The 25011-nt window shown below is 42.0% G+C and overlaps 1 protein-coding gene and 1 long non-coding RNA gene across 6 annotated transcripts in view; one reads left to right on the top strand and one right to left on the bottom strand.

Moving 5' to 3' along the window:
* LOC307042559 (uncharacterized protein) overlaps positions 1 to 25011 on the top strand; it is a 159003-nt gene that overhangs the window by 5380 nt on the left and 128612 nt on the right. For all 5 annotated transcript variants that reach the window (XR_013809157.1, XR_013809158.1, XM_079686519.1 and 2 more), the window contains exons 2-3: positions 19118 to 19177; positions 19256 to 19394. Coding sequence is in view for 3 of the 5 variants with exons in the window: in XM_079686519.1 (XP_079542645.1) it covers positions 19118 to 19177; positions 19256 to 19394 (199 nt within the window). In the remaining 2 variants the exon portion in view is untranslated. The remainder of the gene's footprint in view (positions 1 to 19117; positions 19178 to 19255; positions 19395 to 25011) is intronic.
* Positions 21516 to 25001, bottom strand: LOC307042584. Its single transcript, XR_013809173.1, has 5 exons — positions 24882 to 25001; positions 23254 to 23334; positions 22822 to 22968; positions 22307 to 22391; positions 21516 to 21880 (listed from the first exon to the last, which is right to left on the bottom strand). It is a non-coding gene; the product is annotated as an uncharacterized lncRNA (long non-coding RNA).

Raw genomic sequence — 25011 nt, forward strand, 5'->3', positions numbered from 1 at the left:
TTATCTAGGCCCTTTTTCTTTTTTTGTTGTTGTTTGATGTATATATGTCACACTGTAGGACCTCGAGAAACGATATTTCGATATTTCTGGATGTACAACATGTAGAATTCTTGACAATAAAGCTGACTTTGACTTTGACTTTGATCTGGTGATGCACGCACCTCGCGCTGCCCTGGCCTTACCAGCACGTAGAAGACGGTCATAAACAACGAGAGTGCTTTTAGACCATCTCGTTTTTAATAGAGACGGCGGTGGTGTGAGTTAAAGATATAGACAAAAAGCTGTGACTTTCTCCCTCTCAGCTGCACCCCTCCAGCCACCCAAACACGGGGGCTGTATTTACACACACACCCGCAGCTACTGCTAGAGCCGTGTTCACAGAGGCGATGGGGGGAATATCTCTTGCTGCTTATTTTTAACTGCTAGTGTTGGCCGCTGAAACCCCCAGAATTTGGTGATTTGTTCAATACAAATCTTTACATTGCTTTCATACAGAAGCTCCACTTTACTGATACCTTTCTTTAAGGTTTCTCCGAACATGAGCTGTGCTTGTATGGTACTTCCGGCCCGAGCAGCATACACAGAGGAAATCAGCCAGGACAAAGCCCCCACACACTGATTCCCTGGGTTTTATCCCCATATGTTCATTAACCAAAAACAAAACACAACCGCTCAGTTTCACAGGTAATTTTAGGATACCGTCAATCACAGATTCTGGTAAGGCAATGTCCAAATGTGGATTTGAAAAACACACTTACCAGTTCTGAAGATGTGTTGGTATCCTGCCGACAACGCCTATTTGTGGAGGAAACTTCTGTGTAGCAATGCAGTGGGAGTCACCGACTCATGAAGGAGACACGGGAGGAGCAGGAGTTTTGATGTCAAACACTGATGTTTATTACAGGTATCGGCCGGAGAAATTCACATCACAAGTCACAGCAGCCAGAGGTTCTGACTGCACGGGTGGGTTGCCACGTCAATTCTGAATAGCCTCTCTCTCGATAGACCTTTTAACTAGCTTACAGAGAGTTAATCCACATATTGGGGGCTGACGTAAACATTCTGGGAACACTGGAGATAGCCCCAACATCTGGAGACACTGAATCACCTGTCTGTGGTGCTTAGAAGCCAGCGTTCTCACAGTCATAAAACCCTCTGTGTGACGACCCCTCCCCCCTTCTGCTGCCTGGCTGTGCTCCCTGCCTTGCTTTCCTCTGGCAGGCACTGGGAGTGTCGTCCTGTTTGTGCCCGCCCATCTAGAGGCGGAGCCTCAAGAAGGTATAAAGGTTGCCCAGCTGCAAGGTTTAGTCTCTGATTCTGATCCTGGCCTGCTGCAGCAACCTCAGCCTACAGCCTGTGTTCGGTTTGATGCACCCTCCAACATGCTACAACACACTTCCACACCCACACACTGCTGACATTACTGACAGTCTGATTCTTACGTACACTATTCATCAGAGGTGTTTTTCGTTAACCTGTTAAATAAAACTATATTTGGCATTTAACTCTGTGTGGCCTTCCTATTTGTTCCAGCTTTAAGGAAGGTTTTTACAAGTGTGGGCTCGTCCGGGATAATTTCTGGTGCTGGATAAAGGACATGGTGACCTATTTCAGTCAGGGAGTGTTCAAACAGCTTGATGGTTGACTCTGAGTTGTGTAGGGGAAAATATGTCAGGTTGATCTTACTCTATGTTTAAGTAACTGGCTTTACTCACAGTTGTGTTTCTGTCGAAGGCAGGCTATGTTTTCCGGTATTGCTGTTTTGTGTGAAAGGCTGTCAAATGTATTGAACCCTTATTCCTGTTAGGTATAAGCAATGAGAGAAACAAGCTGTCTCCATTGAACCTTTTTTTGTTTTTGTTTGTTATTTCTGTGTAGTAAGTGGCTAGAGCATTTGCTCGGGTGCACTCCATGACTGCTTAGGTGATTTTCAATTGCTGAGAATTAACCGGGTCACTGGAATTTTGTGCTTAAAATCCTCCCACAATTCTACACGAAGACTAGGGTTGAGTGAGTCAGTAAGCATTTGGTAAGGTAGTTAGCCAGAGGAGTGGGGTTTCAATCAGTGCTTAATTTGTAAATCATAAGGTGCCGGAACGCAAAGTACATATGACAGCTCAGGGATGACGAGACGCGTACAGGTCCCGGAACGTATACAGAAAAGGTGCTGAAAACAACATGAAAATGTCCACTTGCAACGCTGTGGGACTTACAAGCCTCAATTTCAAATAGTATCCATGGTATAAATGTTATGACGATAATTTATAATTGTTTAGGCTAGTACGCACAACATAGGCAAATGCCCACATCACCACAGGTGGGACTTCAGTATACAGCCAGCAATTAATTTCTCAACAGGTTTAACGTGTAAAAAAAATATTTATTAGGCCTATTCAAAGATTGGCACGGCGGCCTATTAATAGACAGTATGTTTGCTCACCATATTTAGTTGTTTAAAACACCCCACATCACGAGCATGTCCGGATTGTCCTCTATCTCTTTTTTTCTGCTTTTATTGCGTGTGTCTGTGGCAGTTCTGTGTCCTTTGGCCACCCAGGACCTCACGTACGGGACTGGATTGAATTTAGCCAGGGGGGGTCCAACAAGATTTAGGAAGAGTAAAGATGACATGGTGGATGTGAGCAAAGAGCTACGGTTGGGAGTGCAAATCAAGTTCATTTGAGAAAATCCGCGCTCACATTCAGCATTTGCAATGGGAATGCTGTTGACAGCAACAAGTAACTCCATCAGCTCATCGGGGGTGTCTTTACCATCTGAGTCTCTGTACGTTCTGTAGGCCCGTATGACTGCGCGCGGGTTGGCAATGTTGAAGCGCTGACACAGTGACTCGACCTCAGTCTCTCCATACAGCGCACCTGCGTCCTCGGGCCAGTATTGTGCGTAAAGCACCTTCAACTCCTCAATGAACTTGTTATATCCAGTTTTATCTGGCATCCGGCCTCCTTGAGATAACATACGGTCCTCCAAGTTCTTGGCCACAGTTAGAAAAAATGTACCTGTCGCTGGACGTCCCACACTCTTCTACGCTCAATGCGCTCTCCTCTCCTACTGAATATTCCTGCTGTAAGCCAGCTGATGTCGCGGTTCCGCTCGCCTCTTGCTCCGGCTGTTGTACCGGGCTAGTTGATGCCAGGGTACCCACCCGTTGCTGTTGGTGGTCCACCTGGCTGACGGTAGCTGGTTCCTGTTCCGGCTGGCGGTGAACCTGACCCGCTGCCCGGGCTTGGCTAGCTGTCGGTTAGCTAGCTGGCTAGCTGTTGCGGCGCTAACCTCTTCCTGGTTTTGACCATCAACATGACCGCTGCAGCTGCCCTCGTCGCTGCTTGTGGAGGCTTTTCTGACTCGTTTTGAAGTGTCTATTACCTCTTCCTTCTTTTTGAAGAAAGACAGTCAATTTAACTGTCTTTTTGACATGCTTGCATTGAATCACCGTTTCTTCTTCTCTGCGACGTGCTCCTCATGTGGCGAATTTCAAAAGTGAAAGACGTTTGTCCGTTGGTCCAGCTTTTCAGTGCGTCAACACAGATCTCCGATCTTTCAAATCTTAATCTTAATAAACGACATGAAATTCTTGGGATTTTTTCTGTAAATTAATATCTGCATATTTTATTTCATTTTAACCATTTAAATTTTTATTTTTTGTGAGAGGTACCGGATCTGCCCAAATAGGTGCCGGAACACAGGGTGGCCAAAATGAAGAGGTGCCGGATCCTGTTCCGGCAGGATCCGGCTCAAATTAACCACTGGTTTCAATATGTAAAGCTGTCTTTCACTATCAGTTACTGCTGGAAAAACCTTGCCTTGGTCGGTAAACAGTTAAATGGCTTCTATTGAAGATTTTGTTGAGTCCCCAAATGAGGATTTGTTGGGTGCTTTTGAGAGTGGCTGACCATTACGGTCTTGAACTTCCCAAAAAAAGTTGAATAAAGAGGAGTTGTTGGTAGAAATAAAGGCACAGTTAGTGGAAAAAAGTGTTTTGTCTGTCTTTCAGGGGCCTGCCTCCCAACAGTCAATTGAGTCAGGTAATGTTTCAGGTGTGGTTCCACTCCTGTCTGGACTTGGGGTTGGACTATCATTTAAAGAACAGAAAGAGCTTCTAATGCTACACTTGGAACGTGATGTGGAGGTAGAAAAGTTGAGACAAAATGCCCGTCTTCAGGAAGCGGAGATGGCTCAAGTTCAGGTTAGACAAAAACTAGACTTGGAGCGCTTTAGATTGGAGCTGATAAGTGAAGGTAAGCTTCCATCTGAGACTAGGAGAGCTGCAGAGACTGTAGGTCGGGTTCCTGCAAATCAAACATTTGATGTTGCTGTTAATTTGAGGATAGTTCCGAGGTTCAACGAAAAGGACCCAGACATTGTGTTTGTGTTATTTGAGCGTCTAGCAGAGGCACGAGACTGGTCTGATGTTGAGCGCACCCTTCTGCTTCAGTCTGTCTTCACTGGAAAGGCCCAGGAGGCTTTCGCTGCCTTGACTGCTGAAGACAGTAGCAATTACCAGTAGGTTAAAGCTGCTGTACTTCGGGCATTTGAGTTAGTACCTGAAGCATATCGACAGTGCTTTAGGTTACTCAGAAAAGAGAAGCAGTCACACATGGAGTTTGCTCATGATTCAACCACTAGTTTCAACCGTTGGTGTGTTTCCTCACAGGCAGTGTTGGGTGTAACGCGTTACAGTAACGTAACTACTCTTTCCGGGTAAAAAGTAGTGTAACGCGCTACTACGGAAAATTTGGTAACGTAACGTAGTTTCTTCTTCAATTCGCCGGAACGTTACTTTTCCCAGGGACGAGTGACAGTGTGACACACTGCCTACTCAGCTGCGTGCTTACGCAGGCACGAGCTCTCATTCCACACTGTACGTGATAGAGGCTGGCCGCTGGTGGTGGCATGAAGACTGAAGAGCAGTGATGGCAAGCGAGAAGCAGGCGCAGCCAATGCTAACATTCGAGGGATGGAGGTATTCCCATTACTTCGAACTTGTTGAAACTAAGGGGAAAAATGTGAGTGTAAGGTGTACGTTGTGCCCTGGCCAGAAACTTTTGTCCACTGCCGTTAACTCAACTGCCAACCTCACCAAGCATTTGAAAGTAAAACATGCTAGCATGAAGCTAGTAGCTCAAGATCCCCGGGGAAATGATGATATTATCATACAGTGAAGAAGGGCCAGCATATTCAGTGAACATAGCCTTTTAATTCGGAGGCCAGTCCTGCTTTAAGTTGTTCTTGATTTTATTTTAGCTAAAATGTCTTTGCTTCCAAGCTGTATTATGCCATTTTATTTTATTTACACAAGCCATTGATATCAAGACATTTTGAAGTTATTATTTTTCTGTTGGATTTACATGAGGCATGTTTTATTTTGAGACACATGAGCCATATGGAGGTTTTCATCATGTTGTTCCTAAGGAGCCTATTTATATGATTTGCACTAGCTTTGCACCTATTTTGGGGCTAGCCTGTTTAATGATTATGATTTTATATTGATATTGTTTGATATTATTGTTTAGTGGTGGTGTTGACGCTTATAGCCCAATGTTTTGTTAAGTGCTCTGTGGCATTTTTTTTATAATAAAGAGCACAAAATAAATATCTTATGTCCTCCATGGTAGAAATGTATATAAGCCTAAACATTTAGGAACAGAGATGGGGTTCTGCCCAAAGTCGAGCAACATAAAAGTAACGAGTAATGTAAAAAGTGACTTTCCTTGGAGGGTAACTAAGTAAAGTAAGGGATTACTTTTTTAAAGAAGTAACGAGTAATGAGCAAACACTACTTTTTAAAAGTAACTTCCCCAACACTGCTCACAGGTAAAAACTCTGGAAGATCTGCAGGAGCTTATCTTGCTTGAGCAATTCAAAAGTACCTTGCCTGACAGTGTTGTTACCTACATTAATGAGCAGAAAGTAAACAGAGTTTCAGAGACAGCCAAGCTGGCAGATGAGTTTACTCTGACCCATAAAGTGTTTTTTGGCGACAGCCGTGGTCGTGGAGATGCGGGATACAAAGAGAGTAGTGCGGGGGCTCACTACAGTGAAGGTGTTTCAGAAGGAAAAGATAGGTTTCCAGTTAGGATTGACCGTGGGAATCGGGGTAAGTTTGACCCCAATCGTATCTATAATTACTGTTTTACTAAAGGACACTGGAGAAACGATTTTCCTGAGTGGAAGAGAAAGTCCAGGCCTGGGGCTGTGTCGGCAAAAGTGTCTGGGGCTGTGGCATCGTTACGTGCAGTGGAAAGGGAAAGTGTCATTGCGGCTGTGCGGAAACACACTCAGTCCTCTTTATCTGAATCGATCATTCAGGCTCCTGTCAGTGAGCATGAGGAGATAGACCCTGGGTATAAAGCTTTTGTGGTTAATGGTTTTGTTTCACTGGTCGGGAGTAAAGAGAAGGTACCGGTAAAGATATTAAGGGACTCAGGGGCGTTGGACTCGTTTATTGTTGGTTCTGTGTTACCTTTCTCTCCTAAGACAGACACCGGTTCCAGTGTTGGGGTCCGGGGGATGGGATTAACCGTCTTCTCTGCTCCACAGCATAAACTGACCTTAGTCTCCAGTCTGCTGCAAGGGGATGTGGTCATGGGAGTGCGTCCTTCTCTGCCTATGGGGGGCATACAGATCAGCTTGGGAAATGACCTGGCTGGTGATCGAGTAAGGCCTGGGTCTCCAATCTCCCAGGTCGAAGGTGCAAAGTTCCCCAAAACTCCTTCTGTGATGCTTGCCACCGGCGCAGTAACACGTGCTGCAAGCCGTAATGTTTGTGACTTCTCTCTTAAAAATACAGATAAGAAAAACGAGTCTGTATTTCCTGTGCCTACCTTTCCTTTGCCCTTATCTTGTAGCGACCTTGGGAATGAGCAAAAGAACGATCCCACCCTTCAGGCTCTGTACAGCCAAGTTCTACCGGATGAGGAGTTCAGAAATACAGCCCGTGGTTATTTTCTCCAGGACGGTTTGTTGGTGAGAAAGTGGGTTCCCCAGGGGGATTGTTTTGTGGGTGAGGAAGTTGTGCTAGTTTTGTTACCCAGTAAGTTGAGACTCGCTGTTCTTCAGACTGCTCATGACGGCGTGGCAGGGCATCTAGGTGTGAAGAAAACATGATCGGGTTGGCCGTTATTTTTACTGGCCACTTCTGAAGAAAGACATTGCTGCTTTCATTAAAACTTGCAACACTTGTCAGTTGACTGGCAAACCAAATCAGGTCATTAAACCTGCGCCTCTGTATCCAATTCCAGTTGTTGGTAATCCATTTGAGCATCTGATTGTAGATTGTGTTGGACCATTGCCACGCTCCAAAGCAGGGAACAACTTTTTGCTTACAGTCATGTGTCAGGCTACACGTTATCCTGCTGCATATCCCCTTAGGAATATCACCACCAGGTCAGTTGTAAAAGCGCTGACACAATTTATAACTATTTTTGATCTCCCGAAGATCATCCAGTCAGATCAGGGGACTAACTTCACTTCAAAGTTGTTTGCCGAGGTGTTACAGCAGTTGAATATCAAACATTCACAGTCAAGTGCAATCATCCTCAGAGCCAGGGAGCGCTTGAGAGGTTCCACCAATCCTTGAAGTCTTTCCTCCGTTCATATTGTACGGAGTTGGAACGTGACTGGGAAGAAGGGTTACCTTGGTTGATGCTGGTGGCAAGGGAGGTTTCGTAGGGGAGTTTGGGTTTTAGCCCTAGTGACCTGGTCTTTGGTCATAATGTAACAGGCACGTTGGCCACCCTACACGAGGATTGGCAAGCCAAGGAGGCCCCGTCAAGTTTGATAGACTATGTCCATTGTTTCAAACACCGCTTGTTTCGGGCTAATCAAATGGCAAGAGAAAAGCTAGAGTCTGCTCAAACTAAAATGAAAAGCCTCTATGATCGACGTGCAGAAGATTGTGAGTTGAGTCCTGGGGATCAGGTTTTAGCACTGCTGCCTGTAGTTGGCTCCCCATTTCAGGCCAAGTTCTCTGGGCCTTATAAAGTGTGCAAGAAGTTGTCAGACCTCAACTATTTGATAGCGACCCCTGACCGGAAGAAGTCGGTGCAGTTTTGCCATATAAACTTGCTAAAACCGTATTTTGCCCGTAAACCTGTGCCAGGTGTGGTTTGTTCCGTTTCCTCAGATGCTGCAGTGGTGACAGTGGGTCACCCATCACCATCTCTGAATGTGGGGGCAGGGGTTAAGGTTGAAGAGGAGTATTCCCCAGATGATGGTCTGTTGAGAAGATGGCTTAAGAATTCGGAGTCACTGGCTAATCTGGGTGGAATGCTCTGGGGAGTCATTTAACCGAACCGCGGCGCACAGAGTTGGTCGATCTAGTTAAAAACTATCCCTGCCTGTTTGGAGACACTCCCTCTCGCACCCACCTTATAGAACACGACATTGAGGTGGGTAATGCTAAACCGGTACGGCAGCTTTTTTACCGCACGTCTCCGGACAAACGAGAGCATTTAGAGGCAGAAGTTAGGTATATGCTTGAGAATAACATCACTGAGCCGTGTGCTTCTAGTTGTTCTTCTCCTTGTTTGCTGCTTACGAAACCAGATGGTACATTTAGGCCAGTTACTGATCTCCGCAAGGTGAACTTAGTGGCCAAACCTGACTCGTTTCCACTCCCTCGCATGGAGGATTGTGTGGACCAGGTCGGTTCTGCTAAGTTTGTCAGTAAATTTGACCTGCTAAAGGGTTACTGGCAAGTCCCGTTAACTGCAAGAGCTAGGGAAATCGCCTCATTTATCACGTCCAGTGGGTGGTACTCATACACCGTAATGCCATTTGGGTTACGAAATGCCCCGGCCACGTTTCAACGCCTGATGAACCAGGTGGTGTCAGGTCTTGCTGGCTGCGCTGTGTATCTGGATGATGTTGTTGTATACAGGGAAACTTGTGAGGAACATCTCCAACACATTCATGCACTGTTTGAATGTCTTGCCTGAGCTTGTCTGACCGTTGACTTGGCAAAGTGTGAGTTTGCTAAGGCAACGGTCACCTACCTGGGTAAAGTAGTTGGCCAAGGACAGGTTAAGCCAGTGAGGGCAAAGGTGCTGGCAATTGACCAGTTCCCTGTTCCAACAACCAGAAAATAACTCTCTCGTTTCCTGGGCATGGTGGGGTACTATCGTGGGTTCTGTCAGAATTTCTCTACGGTGGTTGCGCCCCTCACCTCTCTTCTCAGCCCGAAGGTCAAGTTTGAATGGTCTCCTCGGTGTCAACAGGCTTTTGAGGCTGCGAAAACTGTCTTGTGCTCTGCTCCTGTCCTAGCATCTCCCCAGATGGACCAGCCCTTCATTCTTCATGTGGATGCTAGTAAGGTTGGAGCTGGGGCTGTACTCGCGTAGGTTGATGAGAGGAGCTCCGAATGCCCGGTGAGTTTCTTCTCTAAGAAATGTAACTCTCATCAATTAAACTATTCGATCATTGAAAAGGGGGCACTGGCAATCATCTGGGCGTTAAAACCTTTTGAGGTGTATGTTGGGAGTGGAGTTGGGCTCCTGGTGGTCTATACAGATCATAATCCCCTAACCTTTCTGCAGAATCCAAATCAACGCCTTATGCGTTGGTGTCTCTTCCTCCAGCCTTTTCATCTGGACATCAGGCATGTCTGTTACGCTCTCCGGGAGCTTACGGGATTGAACTCACAATGCTGAACACCAAGGACACCAGGAGGGGACAGAGTTTATGTGGTAAAAAAGGTTTATTAACTAATAAAACCCTTCAGGAGACAAAAAGAGGGATAAGATGTCCACTTAATCCAGGGCCAGGGTTTATCACCAGCGGAGGTGCGGAGAAGCACAGAGCCGGCGAGAGTAGACGGGCTTGAGCTGGTGTGCGTGGAAGCACGGAGGAACACAGACGAGGGGTTGATGGCTGGACGTGGCAGGCAGAGGAGTAGGCAGACGGATACTGGACAGAGAGAGCACAAGGTAAGGATTACAAGAGCACAGAGAGTATAGTTTAGCTACAGCTAATTTACCAAGTCGTATTACCAGCGTGGTGAAACGACGAACTGGTGAATACTGGATGGAGGAACCGGGTATATATGCAGGTGAAGGTGAGTAGTTGTAATCCGGATGATGAGCAACAGCTGAAGAGATGAGTTGGCGGGAAACAGAAGTGGGTCAGCCACGCCCAGCCAGGAAGACAGACAATAACAAACACAAAACAAAGGGGAGAATGAGGGAGAACTGCAAATCCTCACAATGTCAAAGGTGTGGATAATACATTGGCTGATGCCATGTCCAGGGCTATAAACTCCTAGGTTAACTAGTGTTTTTCTCCCTGCAGGGGTCTCTGTTTTTTCTGTTTGCCCTCTCTTAAAATGCTTCTCAGTTGCTGAGGGGTTGAGCTAGATGCTACAGACGCGCTTGCAGGTTGTATTAACATTTCAAGGTTAACTTGGTTTTGTCTATTGTGTTTTGTGTCTGTGATTTTGTGCCCCAGGTTGGAGGTTCCTAGTGGGTCCTCCATTTTAAGGGAGGGGGTGTGACGACCCCTCCCCCCTTCTGCCGGGCTGTGCTCCCTGCCTTGCTGTCCTCTGGCAGGTACTGGGAGTGTCGTCCTGTTTGTGCCCGCCCATCTAGAGGCGGAGCCTCAAGATGGTATAAAGGTTGCCCAGCTGCAAGGTTCAGTCTCTGATTCTGATCCTGGCCTGCTGCAGCAACCTCAGCCTACAGCCTGTTTTTGGTTTGATGCACCCTCCAACATGCTACAACACACTTCCACACACTGCTGACAGTCTGATTCTTACGTACACTATTCATCAGAGGTGTTTTTCGTTAACCTGTTAAATAAACATATATTTGGCATTTAACTCTGTTTGGCCTCACTATTTGTTCCAGCCTTAAAGAGCCTGTGACAGCCTCCCAACAACTGTTGTGCAATGAAATATTGGGCTACTATTAATCTCGAACCGTCAGCTTAAAAAAGAAGGTGCGATACCGTTCCGATAAATATCAATAATTTCGAACCTCGCGGGGAAATTCCTTCGACTCATTTTGAAGTTTTGGGGGAAGCCGGAAGTGACGTCAATGCGGGAATGCTTCACTGTGCGGCGAGAGAGCCAAACACGGACAAAGTGTGTTGTCATGCGTAGAAATTATGAATTACTGAGTTTAGGCACGTTAATAACGTTTTAATGAAGTTGACTACAGTATATTCATATTTGTCAGTGCTTTCATGTCAATTCGGCGAACATAAACATAAATGATCGTGGTGAAGATGATGATTAAATTAGGATTACAAATCGGTAGTGAGAGCTGCTGAAATTCCTCCCGTAGGATGTGATATAAAAACAAATCGATTATTTTTGTAGTTGTAAACTCAAGTGGATTAAACTACATTTATTAGTGCTTTCATGTCAATTCGGCGAACATATGATACATTAAATGATCATGAGGATGATGATTAAAAATCGTTTGTTTGAGCCGGTCTGCATTTCCTGATGAAAAAGCAAGCCTATGCTTTTTGTAGTTGTAGTACACCAACCTGGATTAAACGTGTGTTTTTTTTTTACCACAATGTTGGGGACATTAATGGATAAAATGCACGGATTATGATTAGCATTATTATTATTCCCACTCCGATCGGGACACTAGGTCCACCGTTTCCCCGCAGCGAGGCTCCCCCCGTTGACAGTTTACGTGGGCTGGGCTGGGCTGGGTGCAGTGGCGGATTTGCCATTGGGATGAATCCCAATAGGCCGGTAACGAAGTGGGCCGGTCGGATAAGTCACTAGCACATCCCCCACTCCCCCCGTTGACAATTTACTAGCGGTACCGAAGTGGGCCGGTCGAGAGTCCCGGGTTGATTTTTAGTCCCATTCCACCACCGTATTATCGCCCATATTGACGCACCTAATTCCTAAACTTCTAACAGATAAAACATAAACCGATCCTTCAGCTTCATATGAGCTCTCAGACACGTTCAAAATTAAACTGTCATCACTGTCATCGCTTGCTGCTGTGTGTGCCATCGTGCGTTTACATGCAGATGCTGGGATCCTGAATGGTGCAGCTGGAGCGCTTGGCTCGCAATGACGTCACACATAATTTGGCGGGATTTGAAGAATCCCCGAGAAGATCCAGAATATGGTCAACATTGAAGGGCAGATTAATGGTTATCAAAGTACAAATATCCAAAATCAGTTCAGTAACGGTTTTCAAGGGGACAATATTTACTCAAATTGATGGGTTTGGATGATGGGGGGAAACTCGTGTCACAGGCTCTTTAAGGAAGGTTGTAACACTCTGTGACCGACAGTTGCCCGGTCATAAAACTGTTAATATCAACAATAGCTGAAGCCTCTCATTCCTTAAGACAGATAATAGACTCAGGGTTTGTCGTAAACGTCAACACACAGAAAAGGTTAGACTCCTAGGAGTAAGACAGAATTAATCCCCAACAAATATCATTTAAAATCTTTAATAAAACCGTCTCTGTGCTATGACGAGACCTAAAACCAGATTGGAAGGTGTCTAAAATGTTATTGGAGGTCAAAAAACTGTTAAGTTGTAGGTAGAAAACCTTTTCAATTATTTTGCTTACGCAAAAGAAATAAGTATAATCAACAAATACAATTAACCTGGGTTTAAATTATATTAAGGGTTTTCCCTTATCTGTAGTGTGTTATGAAGGTTTTTGTGTAAATGGTCTGCACAGGCTAAAATCAGAAAGTCACACCCCGAAAGATCAAAAAGATGAAGTGTTCCTTTATGGGTTGAGATCGTTTTCTTGGGTTTTATGTCATGTCAAATGCATAACAACAACATTAATTCCCCTTTTCTATAATAATAATTCAAAATGTTTAAATATTAGTTTGAACATGTTCTGTACAGAGCCCCTAAAGGTTCATGAAAAAAAAAAGTATCTTGTGCGCACTATATACTTTCTCGTTTGCACAAGATACTTTATCATTCGCAGGAGAAAGTTACCGGTGCGCCAAGTAGGAAGTGGAGCACACAGGAGACAACCGTTTGATTGCAGACTGTTATGTTTATGTGGGGAAATAGCAGTGCATACATTGTTTGAGATATATTTCAAACTCAGACTTCATTTTAGGGACATTTCAGCCAGGAGTGTAGAGCTATTTGTTTAAGCACCGGATTCGCAAAACAGGAGAGTCTGTAAACCAATCTGCTTTGAATCTACAGATGTAGAACCTCATTTCGGACGCCCCTACCAATGTGGGGCCATGATCGGCACAGCCCACATGGAAAGAATATATATGAACATATATATTTTTAATATATGTCACATATATGTTTAACATATATGTGACATATCCGAAATTGGACCCCTACATATATGTCTCTGAACATATATGTACATATATATCCATATATGCACATATATGCACACACATATACAGGACTGTCTCAGAAAATTAGAATATTGTGATAAAGTTCTTTATTTTCTGTAATGCAATTAAAAAAACAAAAATGTCATACATTCTGGATTCATTACAAATCAACTGAAATATTGCAAGCCTTTTATTATTTTAATATTGCTGATTATGGCATACAGCTTAAGAAAACTCAAAAATCCTATCTCAAAAAACTAGAAGAATTCCTCAGACCAAGTAAAAAAAAAAGATTTATAACAGCAAAACACAATCAAACATTTGAAAATGTCCATTAATGCACTCAGTACTTGGTTGGGAATCCTTTTGCACGGATTACTGCATCAATGCGGCGTGGCATGGAGGCAATCAGCCTGTGGCATTGCTGAGGTGTTATGGATGCCCAGGATGCTTCAATAGCGGCCTTTAGCTCATTAGCATTGTTGGGTCTGGTGTCTTTCAGCTTCTTCTTCACAATACCCCACATATTCTCTATGGGGTTCAGGTCAGGGGAATTTGCAGGCCAATCGAGGACAGTAATGCCATGGTCAGTACACCAGTTACTGGTGGTTTTGGCACTGTGGGCAGGTGCCAGATCATGCTGGAAAATGAATTCCTCATCTCCATAGAGCTTTTCAGCAGACGGAAGCATGTAGTGCTCTAAAATCTCTTGGTACACAGTTGCATTTACTCTGGGCTTGATGAAACACAGTGGACCAACACCAGCAGCTGACATGGCTCCCCAAACCATCGCTGACTGTGGGAACTTCACACTGGATTTCAAGCAACTTGGATTTTGCTCCTCTCCAGCCTTTCTCCAGACTCTGGCGCCTTGACTTCCAAATGAAATACAAAACTTCCTTTCGTCTGAAAAGAGGACTTTGGACCACTGTGCAACTGTCCAGTGCTTCTTTTCCTTAGCCCAAGTCAGACGCCTCTTCCGTTGTCTTGAGTTCAGAAGTGGCTTGACCATGGGAATACGGCTATTGTAGCCCATTTCCCGGACACGTCTGTGAACAGTGACTTTTGATACCTGGACTCCAGCTTCAGTCCACTGTCTTTGAAGCTCCCCCAAATTCTGGAAGCGACTCTTCTTCACAATGCTGTTAAGGCTGCGGTCATCTCTCTTGGTTGTGCAACGTTTCCTGCCACATTTCCCCCTTCCAACAGACTTTTTGTGGATGTGCTTTGAAACTGCACTCTGTGAACAGCTTGCTCTTTGAGAAATTTCTTTTTGTGTCTTACCCTCCTGATGGAGGGTGTCAATGACGGTCCTCTGGACAGCAGTCAGATCAGCAGTCTTCCCCATACTTGTGATTTAGTTTACTGAACCAAGCTGAGTGTTTTTCAAGGCTCAGGAAACCCTTGCAGGTGTTTCGAGTTAATTAGACGATTCAAGTGATTCGTTGAACACCCTACTAGTATACTTTTTCATGATATTCTAATATTTAGAGATATTTGAGTTTTCTTAAGCTGTATGCCATAATCAGCAATATTAAAATAATAAAAGGCTTGCAATATTTCAGTTGATTTGTAATGAATCCAGAATGTATGACATTTTTGTTTTTTTAATTGCATTACAGAAAATAAAGAACTTTATCACAATATTCTAATTTTCTGAGACAGTCCTGTATGTGCATATATGGGTGCAGTGTATATGCTCATATAGGTTTCACATATATGCACATATAGGTTTTACATATAGGTTTCACATAAATGCACATATATGTAAAACATATGTGCATATAAGTTTCACATATACAGTATGCGCATATAAGTTTAGCCTATATGTGCATATATGTTTATTTACACCTATGTTCAAGGATTATACATAGCCTACCTACATAAAAAAATACAACACACAAAATGCATAAGTCATTAACATACATTTATTGTCAATAAATGTCAATTATTTAGTCTGCTTTTGGCGAACCCTGAGCTCTACCCAGCTGGCCCTTCGTTGTGTGTGGCCACTTCTTCATTGTTGCCTCTACAGACAAAAAAGAAAAGGACATAATGAGATGACAGTGTAAAAATGCTCCAAGTCTTCTACAGACTCCAAGCATTCCACTCCAAAGTTTTGCCAAACCACCTGGTGTAGTGTACACGAGCTCCCCTGTGAGTTTATTGGCAGATAAAGCTCAAAGCCTTTATTCCAACAGATGATCTATTTTATTTGTGATTTGTTTCATATATCATTACTATTATTTTTGAATTATCTGAAAAGTGAGTGCATTTACCAAATCTGTCTAAGAAGCTGCTAAGTTTACAATTATTAGTTGGAATTAGGTAAAGTTTGGCTTTTCAAAATACTGTTTAAAAAAAAAAAATGACATCACATGAACTTCACTTGTATACAACAGAGATCATAAGCACAGGTTGTTTAACAGAAGATTAATAAGATATGCATTGTAATCAAGAAAATCAATTAAAGACATGATATGGCACAAACACAGTACAAAGGGCTGATTAAGGGTGAAGATGCTGGAGAACAATTAGTGTCATGGGGTTATTAAGAACTACATATTCTATAACACAGAGGACCACCACAGTGGAAGCACACTAGCCCAGAAAATGGGATCTATTAGAAGAGAGCTGTGATCAAGAAGTGAGCAATTGAAAAGTTAGTGATCACCCTACAGTAGGTGCTAATCCGTGCAGATACCATTAATGGGTGTCCTCACTTACCTGATGCTGATCCTGATACTACCATTGATAGCTAATAAATAGTGAAACAGGGATGGTTAAAGTAGTCAACTTGAGGCATCTCTATTAACTTTTATTTTCCTTTCTAAATTCATTCGTTTTTACTCACCGATTATGGCCGCCTTTTTTCCTGGGTCCAGGGTTTCCAGCTGCTCCCCATCACCTCGCTTTGGCTTGCCACCTAAAGTAATATTTCATAATTATTATTTTGCAAATGAAAAGTGGGTAATCCTGCTGATTTGCAGCAGCTAATGTTTACATACTAATGGCCCACACTTTAGGCTAGAGTGGTTGTCAAGGGACAAATTACACTTAAGGTTCCTTGAGGGTGTTCCAAATAGACCCATACACATTTGGTTTCCAATCATACACTCGGAGTTATGGGGGTCCTTGAAATGAAAAAATGTTTGAGAACCACTGGGCTACAGTGTGGGACAATTGTAAAAAAAAACATTACTCGCAACAAATTGCAGCAGCGAAAACAGAGAGTAAGGAAATATTTAAGTTTTTCCATTCTTAGGTGAATCAGTTTTGAAAGAAAAACACATGTGTAAACTGCCTTTCTTTATTAATGACAGGATTGATTTAAAGAGATTTTGAACAGTAGCTTTTTTTTTTTACCGTTGAGGTTGCTCGGAAGCAGGGTTTCAAAGGGAAATGTGCCGAGGAGGAGAGTTCGCACCATTGCTGTGCCAGAGGTGGTATGGATGGATGCCCTCCACGCATCTCTTTTGCAAAAGACTCCTGACCCCTTCACAATTTCACAAGTTGTGAGCTTGTAGATCTGCTATTTTTGGCAGAGGTTTGGTGTAGAGGGGGGGAAAAAGACTAAATATTGATGGCTCAAGTGGTTAAATGTCTGAAAATACACATTAATGGAACATACACTGATGATAGTGCTGTCAGAGTCTATGAAGCTGTCTAACAAATCTATGAAAATGTTTAATTTAAAACACAATTGTATACAATATGTAGTGGTTGTCCCTGCTTCTTCTCTCTCTAAAGCTAAATAAATATGGATAGCGTGTACATACTTGCAACCTTGATGATCCTGGCTTGATACACCGGCCACTGTCTATTAGCTCCCTTGCGTCCATGGCGCCATTCCACCAAAAACTCCTCAGGAGTTTCTTCGTCGCCATTCAAGTAATTCTCTTCATTAAAATCTCGAACACAGTCAATCGTCAGAATGCCACTCCACTCCACCAAGGCAAACGTGCAAATGGTGACATTAATGTAATTTAATTTGTATGTTTGTTCTGTCTGTTGTGTTTTCCTGTATCCGCGAGCGGTTGGAATTTGAAAGAGCGGGCACTCTGGCATCGCGTGCACATCAACAGGGGGATGACGTCATGAATGCGCGCTCGTTGTGAGTGGTGCTTTTCTATGACGTCACGTTCTGCAGCGAATGTCTCTATTATTCTCTAATAATATAAAAAAACATAAACAATTAAAGGTAACATTTAGTGAAAACTTGTGGTTCAGATTATGTGTTTTAACAATAATGTACAATTATCAAATATTTAATAATTTACTAATCTTAAACTGATCAACTGACGTTGAGCGGATATAAACATCCGGTTCCGGTCCTGGGTGAAATAACATGTAACATGATAGCAGCATTAGCCTGAGCGTCTCGGTTTAAAGTAGAGTAAACAGACAGTCAGTTGCCAACTCGCCCGTTGCCCCAAACAGTTTAAAAATTGATCGAATTGTAAGATATAAATGATACCTCGTCGACGACGAAGCGGCCATTCCACGCACAACGAGGAAAGGTGGAAAAAACAGTAAGTAATCGTTCATGAAAATGTTTGCTAGCGATGCTAACGTTAACATGCCAAAGTCAACATCGAACGTTATAATTAATTTCATATTTTTTATTATTTTTATTTGACACTTGCCGTGGTAATGTAATCGTATATTTTCTAATGTCAATATAGCTACTTAAAAGTGGGGCATTAGTATAGGCTGGGGCCCATGACTGTTCAAGTAGCTAACATAAACCTTTTTGGAATATGAGGCAAACAAACCATGCAAACGGCTACATTCTGTTGTTGGGCAGAAACCAGTGGTGGAAAAAATACTCTTACTCGTATCAATACTGCAATGTAGAAATACTCTGTTACAAGTAAAAGTCAGATTATTTACTTGAGTAAAAGTACAAAAGTATTGGTACAATTTTAGTTTTAACTTAAAATGCCAAGTAGAAAGTACTCCTGCAGAATTGGAAGTTTTCAAATATATAAAAATCTTTTGAAAATAGAAGATCTACAAGCTCACAATACGTCGCATCGCGATGCATTGTGAGCTTGTAGATCTGCTATTTTCATATGGCCAAAACGTTTATAAGCCTGAAGTGGTTAATGTATGTTTTGTAAAAGTTTTCAAATAATTGTAGTGGAGTAAAAGTACAATATTCGCCTCTGAGATGTAGTGGAGTAGAAGTAAAAATACTGAAAATTGGAAATACTTCCAGCAAAGTAAAAAAGTACCTATAATTATATAAATTGTACTTGAGTACAATACTTAGTTACTTTACACCACTGGCAGAAACCTATAAACATATGTAATAATCCCCCCCTTTATAAATTAACCACATGAAACCTGGCATTCCTGTATATGCAAACATTCGATGGACAATAATGGCACAAATAGCTAATCTGATCGACCATAATTTTAAACAATTATGCTATAATTACTAACTCAAAAAAGGGATGCCAGGCTATAAGTGGGTTAGTCTGTCTGTGGGTTTTATACATTTTTAACCAATGAAAAGTATTGACCATTTCATTTTTTAAATGAAATTAATACATTTTAAACACCTTTACATGTTATGTATAGGTTTACATAAACACACACACACACACACACACACACACACACACACACACACACACACACACACACACACACACACACACACACACACACACACACACACACACACACACACACACACACACACACACACACACACACACACTGTGTGTGTGTGTCACACTACAAAGGCTAATCCTAGAATGAGGCTGACCAAACTATTTTCTCTAATCTCAGGCATTTCACTGAAGGTGTGGGCAATGGCGAAGCTGAGGCCTCTACTGCTTCTACAGCACAGTAAGTTGCCAACACATGGATAAACATGCAGTCTGTATTCTTGAATGGGAATGAACAAACAATTTTCTCTGATGTTAGGCATTTGACCACAGGTGTGGGCGACAGAGATGCTGAGGCCGACACCTATACTGCTTTGAACGACAGAGATGCCCAGGCCGCCGCCTATACTGCTTCGAACGATCGAGATGCTGAGGCCTGTAGTCATTCGAATGACAGAGTAAGTTGCCAAAAATAGCTAAAATATTCAAATGTGTAAGTCAGTGCTGCCTTGAATTGTTTTTTTTTGTGTCCTACAGAGTGTTTGTTAGTGACGAGCCTCCCTGTCTCTCTAGCTCTTTAATAAACAGATAATTCATTTTCAGGTGGGTTGCCAGGTTCAGCCAGTTGAGATTACCCGTTTATCGGGGGAGACTCTGTTACTGACCAACACTCAATAGCAACTATTACTATCAGAATATAGAGCTAGTTTACACACACATCACTTGCTATACTGTTATCAATTATTAAACTTTGGGCCAGACCAGGAATCTTAATCTAGTCTGTGATTTGGTAGAAGGATATGACTATTTAGACATTAGTTTTGATTTAAGGTTTAAGCAATAGGAACCTGGTGATGTACAAGTCAAACTGTTGAGACATATTTTGTGCACTTAGAAACTAATAATCCAGCAATGGCGCCTATTGACTTCATTGTAGGGCGAAACAGTTCTAAAAGTGTCTTTTAAAGCTGATTCTTAATATGAATACCATCACAAAAAACGTTTTTTTAAAGGAAAAAAATGCAAACTTCCTACTTGATATTTGAAAAGCCGGATCCGTGTTGCCAGTCCGGGTCGTCTTCCTTTCTCGACAGCAAATGATAAAATAAACATTAGGTTGATATTTGAAAAGATGGTAATTAAAAAAGGCGCCACAGGGTTTTGTGATGTTATATATTGTGAAAATGTGCTTTGTTTGCGTTCGTTTATTGGCCGTACAATGGAATTCAATGAGTAGCTATTTTAGTTATTTATAAGCAATTGAGCAATCACCAGCTTACTAGTTACATCATCTCAAGTTAATTACACAGCCCAAACATCTACCAAGTGTCCTATTGCTTTAATCCAGGTGGTTGCCTACCATCCGGAAGAGTACATTTGTTTGATGCAGTCTTGCACTGAGATTGCTAACCCACTACCAGATAGCAAAAAGTCATTGAATCAACATTGAGATATTGTCACGCTGAAGATTGTGTTCAACATTGAAGTCAGACATTGAAACAACAGTGAATGTGCTCGCTATGATCAGCATTGAAACAACATTGCATTTTCAACCAATCCCAACAATGAATCAACCTTGATTAAATTACGATATGATCAACATTGAAAGAATGTAGAATTGGATCAACATTGATTCAACTATATTATGCGTTGCATTATACATTGAAACAATGTTATTATCAGATTGCAAAAAGTCATTGAATCAACATTGAGATATTGTCACGCTGAAAATTGCACTCAACATTGAAAATAAACTAAAATGAACAAACAAAAAAAGAGCCCATTATTTATTCAGTTATTTATTCAGATTCAATGATATCAACATCTTGTAACATCGTTTGTCCAAAAGCTTACATTTCTTATTTTTTTTTTACATTTTGTAACATCTTTTGTCCACGAGCACACAAAACATTCTCTCTTAAGGTCCCATGACATGCTTTTCCGGTTATTACCCGTCCCCTTGTGTGTTATGTAGCTTTTTATGCATATAAACAGAGTCACAAACCCTCAAAGTACACCCTGTAAAACTCTAACACAGAAAAAACCTGTCTGCTGCCCCAGAACGCCTCGTTGGGGATTTCTCTTTTTCCATTGTTTACTTCCTGAGTAAAGTGACGTAATGGATTTCCACACACACACACACAGTCTGAACAGAAAATGATGATGGCCTTTGAACACAGATTCTGAGGATCGTTTCTGCTTCTGCTTTTATCCATCAGGTCAAAATAGGATTCACACACCTGACATCATTGTGATATATCAGGCCTCAGCCTCTTCAGCACATCACAATCAAAGAATTTAAGAATAAACAAATATAACAATTACAATCCAGTGCCTCTTGTCAACTGGCAACTCACAATTCCACACATTTCAATTTCACAGGCAAATGGGACTTCATGCTTAAAATGACTGCATGTGCAAGCATGTACATACATTGAAGTTTTACCTGATCACTAACAATGAACTTGAACAGTAGAAATACTGGATATGCCCCTCTTTTGAACTGGCAACTTACACATTCTTTGATTCTCTATTTCAGAAGAGAACTTATATGCTTAAAATGAAATGAATGCTGTGAGGTTTTACATGAGCACTAACCACAATGCACAAGAACAGGCGAAACATAGATTAAAGTCATGTCTGGCTTCCCCATTAACATTCACAGCAAAAGCTTTGTTTTCCGAGACCTAATGCGCTGCGAGCATCGAGAGCCAAGTTCGTAAAAGATAGTCTGAATGGCTTCGAAGGTATACCTCATCTCCTTTGGATAATCCATGTTCATTGCATAAAGTAGGCCGAAGAGGTATGCAAAGGCAGTAGAGAGGTCTGGTGGGTCATGCAGTACAATGGTCCCTTCCCACACAACAGCCACGTCTCGCACATCAATGACGATGAGGATGGCCACAGACACACCTCTGAGCAATCGTTCTTCATGGTCAGTGTCCTGAGGAAAAGTAAAACATGCATGAATGAGTGCTATGGAAAACTAAACAACAAAATACATATCCACTGATTCTAACTTTAGCACCAAGCTACTGAGTCTTACCATTCAGCTTGTGGAAGTTATAATTGCAACTCAACAGCACGGCGGCTATCACCCACCTACCTTGTTGTGTTCTATAAAGAAGTATTTTCTGATAAAGAACACCAGACAACAATGGCCAGCTGTATTTTTAATTGTGGGTGAACTCATCGCGCTCGGGTTCATGAGGTGAAAACATCCCTGGGCTCAAAATAATCTTAAATGTTGCACAAAGTGTATTATGCATAAAATGATTAGCATAAGCTATGAGGTCATGACATTTTTAAGCTACATTAAGCAATATTACTGTATTGTGTAAGTTTATTTCCTGCAGTTAGTATTACTTACCAAACACTCCAGAAGAAACTTGGTTGTGTCATCTCGGCAGGCCTCTCAGTGCTGCTGTCTTTCGGTGAGACACAATGTCGGATGTCTAAGGAGTACCCAGTGGAAACACACAAACATATCAATTAGTTTAGTGCCGTAGTGGATTTATACAAAATCCGACGATCTGTATAGTAATGAGGAGGATAAAGAACAGGTCAGATCCCAGTAGCATGCTTCAGTAAAAGACTGGCAAAAGAAAATAAAAACTGCAATCCTGCGGACAATTTAAATTTCTACTTTTACAAATGAAAAATACTGTTATATTTCTCAAATTGCACCAACTAAGAACACCAAGCAATGAGTTTAAACATCCATTTTTACTGAAGCCTTTCCATCAAAGCGTTTTTGCTCCTGCAAATTTTAGGCGAAGAAGCATTTCATATTTTCGAACTGGGGGAAAAGGGCTTTGGTGGACCCGGCTCCGGCCCTTTTCCCCTCAACTTTTGCATGCTCTTAGATTGACGCACTTCACTCACTTTTTCCAAGAGGTCTTCCATCTTCTGTCCAAAAGCTCCCTTCCTAGCCCGGTACAGTTTCAGCAGGCAAGGCACATGTTTGTCAAAGGCTGCACCGAAGTTCCCCAGGAGGTCTTTGCTGGTGATCCGAAGAAATTCTTCAGATATCTGAAAAACACAACAACAAAACAATGTAATTTGATTGTAACCACAATGTCACGTTTTTTCTGTGCAGCAAATTCCTGGGTAGCTGTCTTGTTCAAAGTCTGCACCATCTGAAGGGGATAATTTGGATGTTTTCAATTGAAAAGAAAACTGGTTTTACAATTTTGGGGAGTGATTGGAAAGTGGGGCGTAGTGTGTTGGAGGGGCCTGTAGTGGAGTGGTAGGGCAGGGTATAGTTTGCAATTGACTGACATACACAGTCAGTGTGAATACAGGGCCAGTTCGCACCTTTTCCTTGACGAAGGCGATAATGTTTTAGAAGAGTCTCTTGATTGGAGCTTTCAAATCTGCAAAATCTGCACTGCACCCCTGAAACACAAGAGAAACATATAGGACATTCAGTTCAGTCAGCACTCGCAGAGATATCATTTTGGAAACGTTTAATTTGTTAGTTTTCATCCTTTCCTTATATACTTAGTAGGACTTAACAAAACAACTATTTAAAACTCAGTTAATGGGGTTAATTTTTAAATTGCTTCAGTTTATCATTGTAACAGATCAAAATGTTTGGATTCATTTTACAATATATCAATAAATGGTATTCTTCTACAAACAAAAAACAAAACAATGAATACATTTAAACAAACCACTAATAGTATATTAACTACGTTATTCAAAATTAATATTCACTTTAGACAATAACACCGGTATAATAAACGGAGCGCTCTCTTTTCGTCTCTGCAGAATGCAATTCCAAACTGGCCCCTGTAAATATCCAAACCTAACCCCCTAAAATATACAGTTCCCCCCCCCCAATATACTGTCTTTTTAGACTCTCTTTTTAGACTCTCTTTTTGTACTCACAAACAGTACTGTTTATTTGTAGATCTGGTATGTCATAAAAGTCTAGATGTAACAGTACTGTCTATTTGTATGTCATATATGTTATGATGAATTGAAAATGAATCTAAAATGAAAATGTAATCTATCTGTGTATGTCATGTATGTCATATATGTTATGATGAATCAAAATGGGGGACCCGGATGTAAACAAGACGAAAGTCTTTCCCTGGTCTGCATCCTCTTAACAATTGTGGGTATTGAACTGCACTATATTGTACCCATTCTGCAATTTGTTAATAAAATGTTCAATCAATCAATCAATCAATCAATCAATCAATCAATCAATCAATCAAACGTGTGTTTTGCTCCGCTCACCGGTCCGTTACAGCGGCTGAGCTTCAGGCGATCACGGAGCTGCGTGACCTAAACAATAAGTGTTGCTTGGCAACAGGGTTTGGCGGCAAAGTATGTATTTTTTCTCTCAAGTTTGAGATGTTTTTTACCCTCAACCAAACAACAAGACCTGTAACACAACAATGTCAGAGTCACCGGCGGCCGGCTACCCCAATAAACAGACATTACTAACCGCTTAACAAAAATGCCCCCCATTCCGTATATTGTCACACATACACACAAGTTATTTATAAAACGTACGAACACGGCTCACAGCGAAAATGTATAACACATACATTTCCGCCATGGTCTACATGCGTTTTTACTTCGCCGCCATGTTTCAACGGGAAACCGTATTCAACCCAACATCGGACAAGGCTGGCCTGTAAAAATACAAGTCAAGGCTAAGTTTCAACACAGCGGCAACGTTGTCATATCCCAATCAATGCTGTGTGTAAAGTTATAGCGTTATACGTCTGGCTCGGTTTACTATAACAACGGTCGTCTCACCATCAAAATGCATTATAAACGCCTTCAGGTGCTTGAAGATATATTTGACGCCATCTGTAGCTAAGCTAGCAAAGCTAACTGTGGTGGGTAGTTGAACTCATTGTATTTATCTTTTGGTTTAAATAGTACAGTACTGTTAACATTCCTTGTTAGGTAAAATACACACTTACCTCATTATGCAAACGAGGCAGACAAATGTCCCAAGAATCCCCAACTTCACATCCAAATAGGCTACATGCACAGTCACTTCCGCATTGTGCGTAATACTGCCCAACTGTTTCCGCTACAACAACAATAATG

The sequence above is a fragment of the Notothenia rossii genome, assembly GCF_949606895.1.
Source record: "Notothenia rossii genome assembly, chromosome: 1".
Taxonomy (NCBI): domain Eukaryota; kingdom Metazoa; phylum Chordata; class Actinopteri; order Perciformes; family Nototheniidae; genus Notothenia; species Notothenia rossii.